Source organism: Ursus maritimus, unplaced genomic scaffold (assembly GCF_017311325.1).
Source record: "Ursus maritimus isolate PB19 unplaced genomic scaffold, ASM1731132v1 scaffold_3, whole genome shotgun sequence".
NCBI lineage: Eukaryota > Metazoa > Chordata > Mammalia > Carnivora > Ursidae > Ursus > Ursus maritimus.
In genome coordinates this window covers 86,788,483-86,804,702 of record NW_024425563.1, presented here as the reverse complement: position 1 = coordinate 86,804,702, position 16,220 = coordinate 86,788,483, and the positions used below count along the sequence as shown (strand labels likewise).

General features: G+C 43.3%; 1 protein-coding gene across 5 annotated transcripts in view; it reads right to left on the bottom strand.

Annotated features, from left to right (window-relative positions):
* Nucleotides 1-2,971: 2,971 nt before the first annotated feature.
* Nucleotides 2,972-16,220, bottom strand: part of PIK3CG (phosphatidylinositol-4,5-bisphosphate 3-kinase catalytic subunit gamma) — a 37,460-nt gene continuing 24,211 nt past the window's right edge. For 4 of the 5 annotated variants that reach the window (XM_008703541.2, XM_008703540.2, XM_040644379.1 and 1 more), the window contains exon 11: nucleotides 2,972-4,653. In XM_008703541.2, coding sequence (XP_008701763.2) covers nucleotides 4,375-4,653 — 279 coding nt within the window. In that variant the 3' untranslated portion in view covers nucleotides 2,972-4,374. Of the gene's footprint in view, nucleotides 4,654-8,268; nucleotides 8,927-16,220 lie in introns of those variants that run through there. The other variant, XM_008703543.2, reaches the window with a different exon arrangement.

Sequence of the window (16,220 nt, the reverse complement as noted above, 5' to 3'; positions counted from 1 at the left end):
GAGCGTTTTTCCTCCCAAATTATCACCTCCTCTGGGCTTTGCCGATCTTTGCTAATCTGATGGTGAAAGGAAACTTAAGTTATCTTAATTTGCATTTGTTTAATCAGCAGTGATTTGGGGTCCACTGTCATATGCTTATCGGCCACATGTATTTTTTTGGTGAATTTGATATTTTTCTGGTAAGGTGTTTATTTTTTACTTATTGAATTATTAGAGCTTTTTATATATGAAGTATATTAGCACTTTGTCACATATTTTGCATGCAATTAAATCTTTTTGGTATCAGCAGAAAATATCAAACAGGTTTACTTACATAAACTCTGTCCCCCCCCAAAAAAACCCCCCCACAAAACTGATGATTGTTGACACTCTATGTCATAACAAAATATCACCAACTGGGTGACTCCAAACAGTAGAAATTTATTCTCTCATAGTTCTAGAGGCTAGAAATCTGAAGTCAAGGGGTTGGCAGGGCCGTGCTCCCTCAGGAGCTTCTAGGGGAGGACCCTTCCCTTCCCTTCCTCGTCTCTTCCAGCTTCTGGTAGCCTCAGGTGTTCCTTGGTTTCAGACATTATAATCTTTACCTCTGTTACATTCTTTCTTAAGAGTACCCATCCTATTGGGTCAGGGCCCACCATCATGACCTCATCATAACTTTATTACATCTGTAGAACCTATTTCCAAATAAAATTGCATTCACAGATACCAGGAGTTAGGACTTCGTATCTTTTTGGGGGACACATTTCAACCCACGAGAGACACCCATTATGAAGTGTCTGCTATTGCCAGCAAAGTATAAACTCTGTAAAGACTGAGGCTGGGTCAGTTTTGTTCTATATTCTAATCCCCAGTACTCAGCACCGAGTCTAGTAAGTTGTAGGAACTCCATAGATTTCTTAAAGAATTTGACTTTCAGGAATCTCTGGCCTTTCAGAAATTTAAAAGATGTATACAGAGAACACAAGATGTTGATTCTTTCATTTGAATGTACATTTAACAGTTAAGATGCAAGTACAATTGGGGAGACCTAGACTATCCAGAAGAGGGAATGTCTGAACTTTCTGAACGAGTATGCTTGCCAAGGAGCGTGCTTTAAGTTCCCCCAGCACCTGTCCTAAAAATGAGTCTTTGCAAACATGCAGACGAGTACACAGACTAGAACCACATTTATTGAACAGGATTATTATGTTGGGTTAAACAGAAATAAGGCAGCAGAACCCTTAAAAATCCCCCCATTTTTTTCTTTGTATCATGAAACACAATTGACAATTTATTTCACAGCCATGGCAAATACAGCCTAGTTTACCAAATGCCAGAATTTGCTTTAGAAACTTACTTTCTAAACTATTTTTTTTGGCTCATTTCCAAAAATAATTTCCATTTACAGAGGACTTGCAGCTTCCAAATTATCCTGAATTCCTTTATCTAACCTTTCTTTAAAAAATAATTCATCTCCTGTAAAATATATACTTAATAAAGTTACTTTTTGTTTTTTTAAGTCAAGCGTTTTCTCCAGGGATTTCTATATTTTATCTGTAATGTCTCCACTCCCTCACACTTTCACCAGAGCTCGTCAAATACAGTCATTTGGGGCTAGGGCTCGAACCCCTGCTTTGCTCTACTTTAGCAGCCTCGGTTCCAGTCCAAAAACAATGGACCAGTGTTTTAAGTCCTAAGGTACAGCCATAGAGGTGAAGTATTTTAATCAGAACAGAAATAACATTTTGATCTGGGCGCTTTATCTGAACTCATGCATAGTCCAAATGTAAAATTGAGCACCAAAGCCATTGTTCAAATACATGCAGTTCCAGCCTCATGGGTCTGTGACCCGTGTCGTCCTGTGCTTGGTTTCATGCTGTGCAGTTGCCATCTCGAGTTTCCGAACAATTTTTGAATGGCAGGCCCCACATTTTCATTTTGCAATGAGCTCTGCAAATTATGTAGCTAGTCCCGGACATGCACAGAAGCTGCTTTGACCTGAATCATCTGACTTACAATCTCTGTTTTCTTTCTTTCTTTTCTTTCTTTCTTTCTTTCCTTTCTTTCTTTTCTTAAGATTTTTAATTTATTTATTTGACAGAGATAGAGACAGCCAGCGAGAGAGGGAACACAAGCAGGGGGAGTGGGAGAGGAAGAAGCAGGCTCACAGCAGAGGAGCCCGATGTGGGGCTCGATCCCACAATGCCGGGATCATGCCCTGAGCCGAAGGCAGACGCTTAACCGCTGTGCCACCCAGGCGCCCCTACAATCTCTGTTTTCATCTGGCAGTGAAGACGGAGTTGTGGGTAGTTCCCCGAAATCTCCTCCCAGGAAGAGATGACCCTAGTTCTAGAACGTTTTCAAAGATCTAAAAGTTGTGGGTCATGGGATTCCCTTGAGAGTCATGAAGGAAGGAGACACGCAAAGCTGATTTTTATCTGCAAGTCTGAAGAGTTAAAGTCCTACCTTCAGTGAAATATGGAGGAATCGAGCCCAATGGGATATATACCAGTGTTTAAGGACCTGCTGGTTTGAAGAGAAAATAGGTATGCCCGTGGGCCAGTAAGCTAAATATAAATACATCTCTCTGTAATTCTTCTATCAAAGATGATTATTCCAGCAATTCAAATAAAAAACAGAATATGTACAAGGCCAAGCTTGGCTGCTCTTTATAAGAATAATGAATACATCCTCTTCTGAATTAGAAAGCATCATTCTTCCTATTCTTCCTCAAAAGAACAGTGAGGGAATAGCTGTTATAAAAATACCATAAAACATCTACCTTCCATTAAGACAGAGGATTAAACATTTCATTACAGGGCATTGTCCTCTGTACAGGAGGATAGAGTGTGATTTTAAAAGGACAAGTTGTCAAGGAAGAGTTCTTTCTAGACCCCTTATGAGCCAGGGGAAAGGCTCAGCAAGCGAGCAAGGATGCAGTATTGCCTATTCCTTCAAAGGGCTTTTGAATATACAAAAAGAAAGGTTTGAGTTACACCGAAGTCAAACAGGTATCTATTTAGAAAAATTTTAAATATCTATTTATATCTGATCGTGTTTAAATGTAGACACTGTTAACAGAGTTATTTCTAGGTAAGGTATTAACTATACATAATTTTAAAATATTTTATAAATAATTTAACGATCTTTCTCTAAGGTTAAACAACGCTTCCAATAAATAGCAGAATATTGAGGAAATGAAAATAGTTTTTAAAGACGACATTTCAATTGCTAGGAAATCTGAAGAATTTGTCAGAGTTTCAAAGTCCTTTCAACTGAGAGATGGCCAGGGCACGTAGTGTTCTTCCTAACTTGAAGTACTGTTTAGATCTCAAAGACCTTCTTCCATTGAAAAAGAAAGAAAAATCTGGTTAGACTAAAATTTAAAATTAAGCATTTGGAAATGAATCCTTATTTCCTAGAATGTCCTCTTTAATAATATACTTAAAAAAAAAAAAAACTCCACCAAACATTTTTACAAATAAGTACCTAAAATCCCAGTAACCCTAGAGGAGAAATTGTTTTTCAACTGCTCTTTGAATTCCAGGGTAGATGCGTTCTTGAGGATTTCACAACTTGGGTAAAAAGTTGTGGAAGGGTTAGCCATTAAGGACCAAGGGAGGCAGGGAGGAAGATAAAAAGGTTTAAGAAAAAAAATGAGTCCCTTGAGTTTCCTCCTGTTTCTATGCTAGTGAAGGCTGGAGTAACCGTACTTGACAATTTCCTCTTGGTCTCATCTCTGTTATTGCTCTTTGTAACCCTGCAGCCAGACCAGCAGGGAAGGGCCAGGGCACAAAGGTTCAGGTTTTCCATTGTGTGTGTGTGTGTCTCAGTTGTATACTGTAAAAGGCTCTCATTACAAAAGTCACTGAAAAGGCTAACTCGCCTTCCTTTGCTTTTAGCAAATTGCTAACCTCCACGGATGTGGAGGGGGACGTTTGGAAGTGTTCTTTGGGGAATGAGAGAAAGGCTAGGGTGATGACATCTTTTTCTCTCAAGGGTTTGAGGAGCCCAAGAATAACCAAAATTGAGAGTAAACCCAGACGAAAATAGATGTCACCAATTATTCTCAAGAAGCACTCAATAATAAGATAGATCAGCAGGCACGATGAGGAAGTAATTAGTTTGTTTAAACTAAGAATGTTCTCCGACATCACGGAGGCAAATGAGAAAAAAAACCAACCTGCACCTAAGCCTAAAGCCGAACGTGACTCTAACAAACAATGTGACACGCCAGTATTTTCCTCCAGTGAAGACTTCCGCGAGGAATGGGGCTGTCTTTCTGAGGTGCCCGCCTTCGCGATGTCCTGTTACATTTTAGATCCAAGTTCGAAGACAGACATGCTGACTTAAAGCTTTAGGGCACGAACTTGTTCTGAACTCTAGCCTGGAGAATTAGGCTGAATGTTTCTCTCCTTGTTTGATGCCCAGAACAAGGTGCAGGAACCAGTTAAACTGCACGGTCCATCCTTTGTCCCTGCAAACTTCGATCTGATCAAGAAAATACTTCTTAGCTTCCTCCTCGTTCTTCCCCACTGTGAGGGCATCCCGAATATATTCGATGTCTTCTTTGCTTGTTAACTGGGGCATTCCCGTCATCAGCATCATGGAGAACAGGATGATGAGCAGATTTGTGTGGTGACGAAGGGCTAGGTAAGCCTTGACGCAGACGTCCTGCATGAAGGAAAAGAAGCTGTTAACGTTGTTGTGGTAACTGAGTGGACTGAAGACCACGGGGCTGCCCTGGAATTTACATGGTGTTAGCCTGTCCTCGTGGATGGAAACCGTCACGAACAGGGCAGGTCCCCCCTTCAGATGGAAGCCTTGATGAGAATGTAAGACCGTGTTTACACTCTCTGAAACACGTTAGTGTCATTGCCCATGTCCAGGGTGTGCCCAAGGAAGACTAATTGATACGGTATGTTCCATCTCTTTTCTTACTCTGCCTTTTCTGGCCATTTCTTTCCTAGGAAATGCAGGGTGGAAATTTCTGTAGTCTCTGAAAAGGGATGAGTCAGTTTTTGAACACCATACTGGAAGCAATAAACTTTATGTAAGCGTAAATGTTTGCCAAGGGCTAATGGAACCCAGAGAAACAATGGAAATGTGGTGTTGGAGATTTTGTTTTCATCTTTATTTAACTATTTGTCCTATTCTAAGAAAACAGATGTATTAGCGCTTTGCTGACGCTCAAAACTGTTGAATAAACTTGGGAATTTTAATACAAATTCTGAATGCTGAGTGAGAGAGAGGACTTTAAACAAATGCTTTGGCTGGTGCCTCCTTCAAAAGCCCTTGAGCAGATGATACAGGTGAGTTACGTCCACTTATGAATCGAGGCATGCTTACACCAATCAAATGGTCCCAAAGTATAGAAGAAATCACAAGGTTCTCAATTTTACAGCATGAGAACAACCCAACCCTAGTATTGTAACTTGGCAAAGATAGCATGTTAAAGAAAACTGAAGTTAATGATTACAGATATAGGGGCGCCTGGGTGGCTCAGTTGGTTAAGCGTTTGCCTTCAGCTCAGGTCATGATCCTGGGGTCCCGGGATCGAGCCCCACATCAGGATCCCTGCTCAGCGGGGAGCCTGCTTCTCCCTCTTCCTCTACTGCTCGCCCCACTTATGCTGTCTTGCTCTCTCTGTCAAATAAATAAATAAAATCTTTTAAAAAAAATGATTACAGATGTAAATATTTCAAATAAAATGTGGAGTAAAATGCTAAAGGAAAAAATACATTATCATCAAAGAGAGTTTATTCCAAAATTACAAGGATAGATCATCTTAAGGTACTGTATTAAAACCCACTTCTGATTTTTTTTTTTAAGATTTTATTTTTAAGTAATCCCTACACCCAACATGGGGCTCGAACTCACAACTCCAAGATCGAGAATTACATGCTCTACCAACTGAGCCAGCCAAGCGCCTCCACTTCTGATTTCTTAAAATTAACATGTCACTTAATATGTAACTAAAATGTAATGTAAAACGTAAAATTGTTAGCATTTACAAATAACTTCACTGTCTCCTGGGAACAATGAGGGGAAAAAACGAAAACAGTAAATAGTTTTTATTAAACTAGCTTTTTATAAAATTAATACATAGAATGCTATAAATAGGGGCCACTAGTTAGAAAGTATAGTGAAAAGACAGTTGCTGTGAATAATGGCAACAAACCCCCCATGATTCCTGGGATAAATACATGCACAAAACCTGCACAGCCCGTTTTTTTAAACGTGCAAAAATTTACTGAGAGACGTAAATGAAAACTTTAACACGTGGAGTGATGTAGCATGATCCTGGGAGAGAAGACTGCTTATTATAAAGATCCAAATTCTTCTCAAGTTCATCTATGATGAAATGTCATCAAAAATTCCTATTGGACATTTAAACTCAGGTATGGTTTTAAGTTTGTCTGGAATCATTAGGACCTGGGAGAACATTTTGAACAAAGACAGTAATGAAAAACCGTGCTTGGCATGCCAGATACTAAGACATTATAAAACTACAGTATTTAAGACTGTGGGAAACAGCATCTATTCTTTTCCAAATAAATAAATAAGACATTTTGTAGACGAGGATGGAAAGTTCACATGGACCTGAGTACATGCCACATGTATAACAAAGGTGACTTCTCCAATTTGGAAAAGACCTATTATTGGATAAATGGGGCTGGTACAATTGGCTATCATTTGGGGGACAAATAAGGCTTACCCTGTGTGACATGTGAAAATAAATTACCGATGCATTAAAGATTACGCTACCTTTCATCTTTTTTCCTACTCTACCTTTTATGTCAATTTCTTTCCTAGGAAATTGACAAACATTTAATAATCATAGAGTGGGAAAGGCCATTATGAAGATCACTTTCCAAGGTACAGTCTATAAGGCAAAGGTGGAGAGATTATGGAAACGTTACTGAGGGGAAAAAAAAAGCTATAAACAACAATACAAGAGATAAACAGCAAGAGAAAACATTTGCAACACGACAAATCATTTCTTCCCCAATAGCTCTTACAAATCAGTAAGAAAGCGTGGATAAATAGTTGGCTAGTCACATAAGCCGAGGATATAAACGTGAGTTCACACTGTAAGACATAAAAACAGAGAATAAACATGAAAAAATATACTACCTCATTAGTAAACAAACGTAACGAAACAAGATGGAAACATTCACCTACCAAATTGGAAAATCTTAAATTTTTTTTTTTAAAGAATAATATCCAATGCTCACCTTTCACGGGCTGACAGAAAATGGGAATAGGTATAATTTAACTAGTGGAAAATTTGATAACGTGCATCTAAAGCTTTAAATTACTAATAAGTGTTACAGAACCGCATTTCGGTGGTGGTTACATGCCCGATGCCATTCATCAAAATTCAAAGAAGTGCACACGTAAAAAGGCCCAGTTCTGCTGTCGGTGAATTATGCCTCAATAAACTGGACTTTAAAAACGTCTGTATCCTTTTGCCTGGCAATTTCCATGCTAGAAATTTACCTTTAAACGAAAATTGGATCATTTTGGCAGTGCTCAGTCTACAAGAATACTCAGCAGAACATCGTTTAAAAATGCAGGACCTTGAAGGTAACCTGGATATCCTACAAGTGGGGGTTGATAAAAAGGACTGATCAGAGTCCCTCTAGCCCCATGCTCTGTAACTGCTGGAGTGAGACTGGACAGGAATATGGAATGACCGTGTAACAGCGTCTGAGTTAAAAAGCGGGCATCAAACAACACATGTAGTAGTAAGCCCATGTTGGTAAATGGACACAAGATATTTATAGAGGAAAAAAGACTGTAAGGTTCACAGGCCAAAATGTTGAGGTAGTGAGTTTCCTTTTTGCTTTTAGATGATCTCGTCTGTGGGCGGCTGAGAGCCACGGTGATGGTGGCCATGCCCGTGTCATTCTGTACGGCAAGGCTGGACCATGGACGCCTCACCCCGTCCAAGTAGAAGAGCCCATGGACGATTCTGGCATTAAACAGGACAATATACATAAAATGCCTGGCACGGGGGCCGGCAGACAGCGTCCGTTCAGTAGATTGTCTCCTTTCCCGGTCTGGATCGGAGCTCGCCCTGTATCTTCTCTCCGCCTACTTGCCCAGGAGCTGGAGACTCCCAGACCCAGATGTCTGAACTGTTCCAGCAGTGGCCCCAGTGCCTGGGTGCTCCTGCGTCCTCAGTGACTCCACTTATGGCTGGAAATCATCCAGAGGACCCACCAAAGTCGCTCTCATTTCTTGGTAATTACACAGGTGAAGGGCAGACTTCACCCTGGGCAAATGGCTCGTTAATTTGTCAGCTCGCACGATTTTCACAAGGGCATAGATGGGGATGTCTTTGGATTTTTGAATTAGAGTACGTTCTGATTTTTAATTATTTTCTATCCTTCTGTACGCTGGGGGCTCCAGGCACACCCCTTGCTGTCTGAGCTCACTGTGTGGTCAAACTCTTTAGTAGAAAATTTTTGAGAAGGAAAATGAATCTGGGGCCAAGGTATTTTAACATCAATCCATAGGTACTCAGTGTATATTTCTAAGTGGCAACCCATGGATTCACTCACACACAGACACATGTTAAAGGAAAAGAACTGTCCTGCGTTTCTCTCTCAGGCCATCTCCTCTACCTAAGGCATTTCTGCTGGCCTGACTTGACTCACCGCTGACTTTCACTGTGTGTGGGGGTCATGTCTGTGAGGAAGAAATTTCATCCCCAAATTGCGTGCCCTGTACTGGGCAGACACGATGTGTAAGTTGGGACTGGCAGTGCAGACTTCGAGCCTTCGTGACAGATTTAATTCTCTTTGGCTTAGCGATAGTACGGACTGGGGGTCAGAAGTGCAGAGTCATACTTCGCTGCCTGGATTCAACTCTTGGCTTTATTACAGACACACTGTCATCGGAGAAATCACTTAACCTCTCTGGAGCTCAGTTTCCTCATCTGTAGAATAAGAAGAATAATAACAAGACCCGTCATGGGGTTGTGGTGCGATTCAAGGACTGTGCAAGTGGTTGGCAATTATTATTAATAGTATGCGAGGTTGCATTATTGAACACGCACTTCCCGAGGCGGAGGTGGGGAGCGAGCTGGAAGCAGATAGTGGCCGGGCTGCACCTGCCGGTGGTTCTCTTGCTGGAGGGGCACAGCTGGGTGCTGGCTCCGCCCCCTCAAGCCCCAGAAGTTTCATTTCTGCCCTTTGTACTGAGCCACAGGGTGTGTGTGAGAGCACCCTGGCTATGCAGCCTTGGGCCGGAGGCCTGCGGTTTGAGGGACTGAGGATGTGGCCTGGGGAGCTCAGGGGGGAAACACAGAACACAGAAGTGACTGGCTGGAACAGCAGAATTTTCCCTTCTGCCATGGCTGCCTGGCACTGACCTCAGACATCCTCATTCTCTCCTTCTCTGCTGCCTGGGGAAGACTGAGAAGAAGGGGTAAAGGAAGAGTCTGATTTCAGGAACCTGGTGTGATGGACTTAGTTAATGAGCGTGAACGTGGGGAATGCTGAAATATTGTTACTGTTAGCCAGAACGCTATCCACGAGTAGTTAAGAAATAGATTGAGCCTACACAGCACATCAGCTCTTAATTTCATAGTTGATTCAAAAGCCTTAAGTATAGCATCTAGTACCAAACGAAAGGCTTGTTTTTACAAAGCTACCTCTCCTGTAAGTCTTGTGAACAAAGGAGTTCATTACTATTTCAGGGTCAAAACTTGGAGTTGTTTTGTTAATTGGGCCCAAAGTAGTTCACTAAACTGAAAGCTTTCTACATACAGTCTACTAATTTCTTTCTTTTTCTTTTTTTTAAGATTTTATGTATTTATTTGAGAGAGAGGGGAGAGAGCGAGAGAGCGAGCACGAGCAGGGGGGAGGAGCAGAGGGAGAGAGAGAAGCAGGCTCCCCACTAAGCAGGGAGCCTGAGGAGATGCAAGACTTCACCCAGGACCCCAGGATCATGACCTGAGCCAAAGGCAGACTCAACCGACTGAGCCACCCAGGTGCCCCAGTCTACTAAGTTCTTAACCACCAATGAGCTCTGGCTGCTTCAGACTGTCCAAGTTCATATGGAATAAGCCTACTTTTTCTTAAGACAAATTCCTCCATTCTCATCTAGAAACAAAGTGGAAGTGAAATATTATTGCACACATATTGACAAGAATGAGGAAGTTACCCCAGGACTACAAACAGGAACTCCAGGGCCGAGAGGAGAGAGAGGAGAAAAACTCACAAAGATACATCAATGAAAAGCAACGTCCTTCACCCACTGACTTTTTCTAAATAGTAAGGCTGCTTCTGTCTGCTAGAGGAAGGAGACAGTGGAGAGAAATAATACTTCTGTCAAAAAAGGATTTTGTTTTGTATAAAAAAAATATCAATTAATTGGCCAGGTGATGCCTTTAGAAGTTATTTTGGCAAAAGAGAGACACTGGTTAGCAGATGTAATAATGCAGAAGGAAGCATTTTCTGGTAAATCTGAAGGAAGAGTGTGTCTGACGCTTGGCTGTGCATTTGTTGAGTTTGAATTAGGAATCTTCTCTCTAAGGACCTCTTAAAAATGATTCTCAGGGGCGCCTGGGTGGCGTAGCAGTTAAGCGTCTGCCTTCGGCTCAGGGCATGATCCCAGCGTTACGGGATCGAGCCCCACATCAGGCTCCTCCGCTGTGAGCCTGCTTCTTCCTCTCCCACTCCCCCTGCTTGTGTTCCCTCTCTCGCTGGCTGTCTCTATCTCTGTCGAATGAATAAATAAAATCTTTTAAAAAAAAAAACACAAAAAACGATTCTCAGACCAGCTCTGTCTACCATGGGAAGGGCTCTATTGCCACGTTCTCAAATACTTAGAGGCCTGTTAGAAACCTGCAGGTTACAATTACACTGTCCTGCATTAGTCAGATATTCTAAATGGACTATATGTAGGGGTGTGTGTGTGTGTGTGTGTGTGTGTGTGTGTTCTAGCCTGTTCCAAAAAGGATTGAAGGTGGATTATCTGGATACACAGAAATCAAAATAATATTAATTTGAACCGGGCAGAAAAAGGAAAGGAAGGACAAAGGAAATGATCCCAGTGGGTTTGGGACAAAGACCAGTTCAACGCTATATATCACAAACACTATATACTTGCTATGGGCGATCTTCAAATATATCTGTAGCCAGAAGGAAAATCAAACCCATTACTTCATCCAATGTTCAGAAGATTTTAAGAAACTATTTGTTTAGGAAAAACACAGCCCTTCTGGAGACTATGACCTGATAGAGATTTTGCAAGAGGGTCTCTATAAAGAGTACACATTTTGTAATACAGGCAATAACACCCTCAATAATACTCTTTGGGTAGACAAAACAATTCTCTAAAAGAAACTAAACACTGGGAGAAGATGCCAGTTGGAAGGCTATTCTTGCTAGATGTTTAAAAGTCACAGGGGTCCGGTATCTCAGGCACTGAGTGACCCTGCGTGCTGGCGGATTAACACATCAGTCCAACTCAAGGCCATCCTTCGAGGCTGCGTCTGCAGCAGAGTCCACACCTGTGGATTCCAACGCCTACAAGCGACTGATGCTGGACCCTTCTCTGAGGCTATCTTCCAGCAGATAGTACAGTACTGAGCATCCGATTCAGGCCTGGGGAGAGGAGGCTGAGCTTGACCTTGTTAGTGGTCCAGGGTGCAGATCCCAAGACGGAATCCTTTCTCAACTCAGTGTATTCTGGGCAATTGGACTCATAAATTGGTCATCTCCCTGTTGACCTTTAATAGGCCTCTATTACAGTAACTTGTGGTTGATCAGTTGAGCTCCAAATGACTCCTTTGCTTTGCTGTCACCCCACCCCCCCAATACAGCCCTTACATTGCTTCAATCTGGACGCAAATTTCCTTCCTTGACCCAAATTTCACCACATTCCCATCTCTACCTGTGTTCCATCCATACCAGACAACTGTACTTTTTGTTCCTAAATACTGATACTAAATACCAACTTCACGCCCTGGCTAATGTTATTCTTTTTGCCTGGATGTTCCTTCCCTCCCTGTATCTGCCTAGCAAAATGGAACTGATCTTATCCATCAAGGCCCGATAAAAACCCTTCATTCACAGTCCCTTTCTATTCCCCAGGGCAGGATTCAATGCTCCCTCTGCAAACCACTTTTGAAATCCTTTGAACAAAGCTGTGTGTGTGTGTGTGTGTGTGTGTGTGTGTCTTCTGCTGTGTGCTGGGGCTGTGCCTCTGCTCCTTGTCACCTGGGCCCAGCAGAGTCTGGCACACATAGGTAGTCTGCAAACACATGATGAATCAATGCTGAATGCACAGCAGCCAAGTTCAATTTTGGCAAGAGTCATTGCTTTAAGATGAGGGCGGATTAGGGAGCAATCATACCGGAAGGGGATTCAACTGTAAAGTCATCTTGCCTTGCTAGCACAGGACCTGAGCCTTCTACGGGCCTGGCACGGTGCCTGAAATATACGGATAGTACGTGTGTATTGAACTAGTGTGCTGCTATGGTGGATACGGAAAAGCAGGGCCTGGTGACTACAAGAGGACGGAACAGGAGGCTGAGAAAGCCCAGCCTGGCAGGTTGTAAGTACAGATCTCAGTGTAGACAAACACAGGGCTACCACACGAGGAAGGACAGTCAGAGAGCAGGAATGGTGGCCGTAGTCCTCAGAAGTGTCAGATGCTAAGGTCCCTGTGGCAGGGGTTAGGACAGTACTTGAGTTTCCAGCAAGGCAAATGGCAGGAAGGAACAGGGCCCCGGTCCTAGAGGCAGGTTAACAAGCAGGGCCCTGCTGGAGAAACTGAGGCAGAAGCTGTTAAAAGAACCTGGGATCCAAGATGAAAGCAAGATGACAGCAGAGATGGTTCTTAACCCAAGTCAGGACTCTGCATGGAGACCGGGTGCGGGGCTGAGCTTGGAGGGTTGAGGGGCCTGGGTACGCGCCGGTGTGGGGACAGCACAGCCAGTGGTGGACACCACGCAGGGCCTGATGAAGCTGGCACCCGAGATTAAAATAACACAGTAAATAGGTTCCAGAACTCTGTCCTACAAAACACTTCTTAAGAGTGACATCTAGGGGCAAATGCCATTCAGGTATGCTCATCCAGCTGCCTGCTTGCCATCAATGTGCCCCGGAAGGTGTTGTTTGACTCCCCTGGTTTCTTTAGCTTTATCTAACATATATTTGCTCAGCGCCTACTATGTACCAAGGACAGGCAGGAACTGCCTCTCTACCCTCTCTCCTTTACTCCGCAAATACCTACTGAGTGCTCACTATGTCTCAGGCACCACAGGAGGGATTCAGGTCAGACGTGGCCCGGCTGCCATAGACTCGCACAGACAGTGATATGCTGTCCCAGGAGCTGGGAAGGCACCGTGCAGGGAGGGGGCAAAGGATAACGCCAGGGCCCCCACCGAGGAGACTGCTCTGAGCAATGACACTGCAGCTGAGACCTGAAGGGGTTCCAGGGAGAGGGCCGCCGTGACCTTGACCAAGTGAGAGAGTGTGGGGAGAGTGCCATGGGGTCTGGTTGGAGAGGGCTTGTAGAGCAAGCGTAGATAGATTTGATTCAAAGTGAGGTGAGAAGCTGCGGAAGTTTCTAGGGAGTAATACTGTGTCTATTGCTTCAGTTCAGTTTTTAACCAAATTCTGATTAATTTGCCACCTTCTCAAAGATAATAGAATGAAGGAAAAACACTCACATGTTGACAGTGTTATTTTTGGAAGGTGGGTTTTTAGTACCTTCCTGATATTTTAAATATTTTACTGGCTTAAAAAAAACCCATTTACTACCATTAAAATTAGGCAAAAACTCCCACGTTCTTATAGTAAAAAATGGGGGAGCCAAATTTCACTTGCTAATGATATAAATGTATTTGTATGTCATGAAGTTTCTAAAACCATTTAGGGAAACTTAAAGCACAGTGGTTCTAAAATCGTCACTGGGTAAAACATGATTTTGTCTTTTCACTCTTTGGTACGGGAAAGATTTTTCAAAGGAGAATTTATTTCTCAAAATCGTCATCACCGAAATGCTTCTGTTTAGCAGCCGGTGTCTGGGATGCTGCTCTGAAGGCTAACGGGTGCTCTTGGGATCAAAGAGTAAGCGTGCCTTGGTTTTGTGCCTTTTTGTCTGATTATAGCTTGCTCCTGAAGTCGGCCCTACTCTAGAAATAGTTTATTAAGATGGTCCTGGGCTCAACAAATATTTTGGATAAAAGGAAGGGGGGGATAAAGCAATGCCTTCCTCTTTCAGTTTCCGGCCTTCAAGCTTTCGGCCACGAGCCAGGTATGTTTTCGCATCTTTGTGGCGAAGGCTCACCTCACCCTTAATGAAAAGTGGGTCAGCTTTTCTCCACTCTCCCTAACAGGTTATTCAAATGTGCTGCGTGCGTTAATTAACCTTACCATTCCAAATTAGCGGTTTGCTGGAAATGAGGACACCTTTGATTCAAAATGTAAATATATACAACATTTCCCGGCCTGCCTAAAAATGGCAGCTTTATTATACAAGAGCTTGGGGCGCTATTTAGAGAGTTCAGAGACGTGCTCCCAGAGCTTGAAGGACTTCGTCTCAAAAAGGGAACATAAAACTAAGAAACAGAAAAACTTCCGGAAGGCTTAGTAGTATGTTAAAAAAAAAAATTGTCACAAGGTCTGAGTCAAATGATGAAAAATCTGCTGTTCATCTTTGTCAAGCTGGAAACTTTAGGAAGCCTGTATGTGTCTAATTGTACACACACATGTGTTTGTGGCCAGCTCTTTTCCTGTTGTGAGTGAGGAGCGTGGGGGATAGCAGGTGGGGGGCAGACAGGGGGGCAGGTGGGGGGGCAGGCAGGCTTGGACCCCCCCCTTGCTCTTTCACCAGAATAAGGCCACTTTCTTGTGTTTTGTGTACTGCTGTTGTGCTTGAGGTCTCATTTCTAAGAGGGCTTCTCAACGTAAAAGTTTTCAGTTAGAAGACCCATTGCGATATAGGTAACACGGGGGGCTGCTGTGTACTGGATTTCGGTTGTGGTCTAGGCCCTGGGATGAACAGTCTACCTATTCTGTTCAGGCAATTCCACTTTTACGGAAGAGGAATCCAAGGTTCTGAACAGGTGAGCACTTGTATCGCAGGCAGAGATATTAAGGAGCAGGCCAGGATTCAGGCTCACCTGTCTGCTCCAAAGCCCATGCTCCCACTGCCGTGCTGTTCTGGATCAGGGTTTAAGGCCTAAAGTACCTCTATTCACAGGCACTTCCATGCAGGCCAGTCCTCCAGAACACGACACGTAAGTATAGTAACATTTAGGAAGCTGTGTTTTTAGTGGTGCATGCTGCCTAGATGTCACTTTGGAGAAGGAGGTCTAGAGGCTTGGGAAAGAAGCTTTGGTCCCAGAGGACGGAGAAATGGTCCCAGACCCAGAGAACAGTGCAAAGTCTCCCTGCAGAGGTTTGTTGCTTTGGGTGGAAGGCGCCCGGCACGGGGAGCGAACTCTCCTTGGCCTCCCACGTCCCATGTCTTTTCATTAAAGAATATTTTGAAGTGTAACAATGAAGAAGAGTAAAGGGGGAAGTGCTGCTGGGATTTTAGGGGTGGCATGGGCCCTGTGGGGTCCATAGGAATGGGAGAGACGGGCAGTCATTCTGGGGAAGACCACTGACAGAGAGCGAACACGCACGGAGACAGCAGGGAAGACTGTCTGTGGGGCGGACTCCCGCGTGTCAGACTAAATGGCGTGATTGCTGCTGTGCGTGAGACTCAGATGAACCCCCTCCCCTGGGAGGGGAGAACTGAGGGTCCCCCTCTTCTTTAAATGGTAAAGTTCTTCCAGGTTTTTTTTTTTTAACCATTTTTCTCTTCCAGGAAGTTGTCAAAATATGTCATTTTTTAACTTTAAAGAAAAACAGGACTGAAATATGTCAGATCCCTGGAAATAGTCTGAAACCCAGTTGAGTTTACATAGAAACACACACACACACACACATACACACATACACACACCAAAAATCCTAAGACCATCTGGCCCCTGAGCTCTCAGTTTCTCTGATGACACTCCTGGAACCGTGTCCTATAATCAAATCGAAATCAGCCAGGAGAACAAACAAGAACAGACGGCTTTCAAAACAATATGTATCTCCCAGTTCCTGTTCCATGGAATTTACAGGGCCCAGGCCGCCTCCCAAGGATCACAGGGACTCAAGAAGAGAGCCTGGAAAAAAGACTGGTTCCTGAAATGCTCATTGCAAACCAAACTGTGCTGAAGA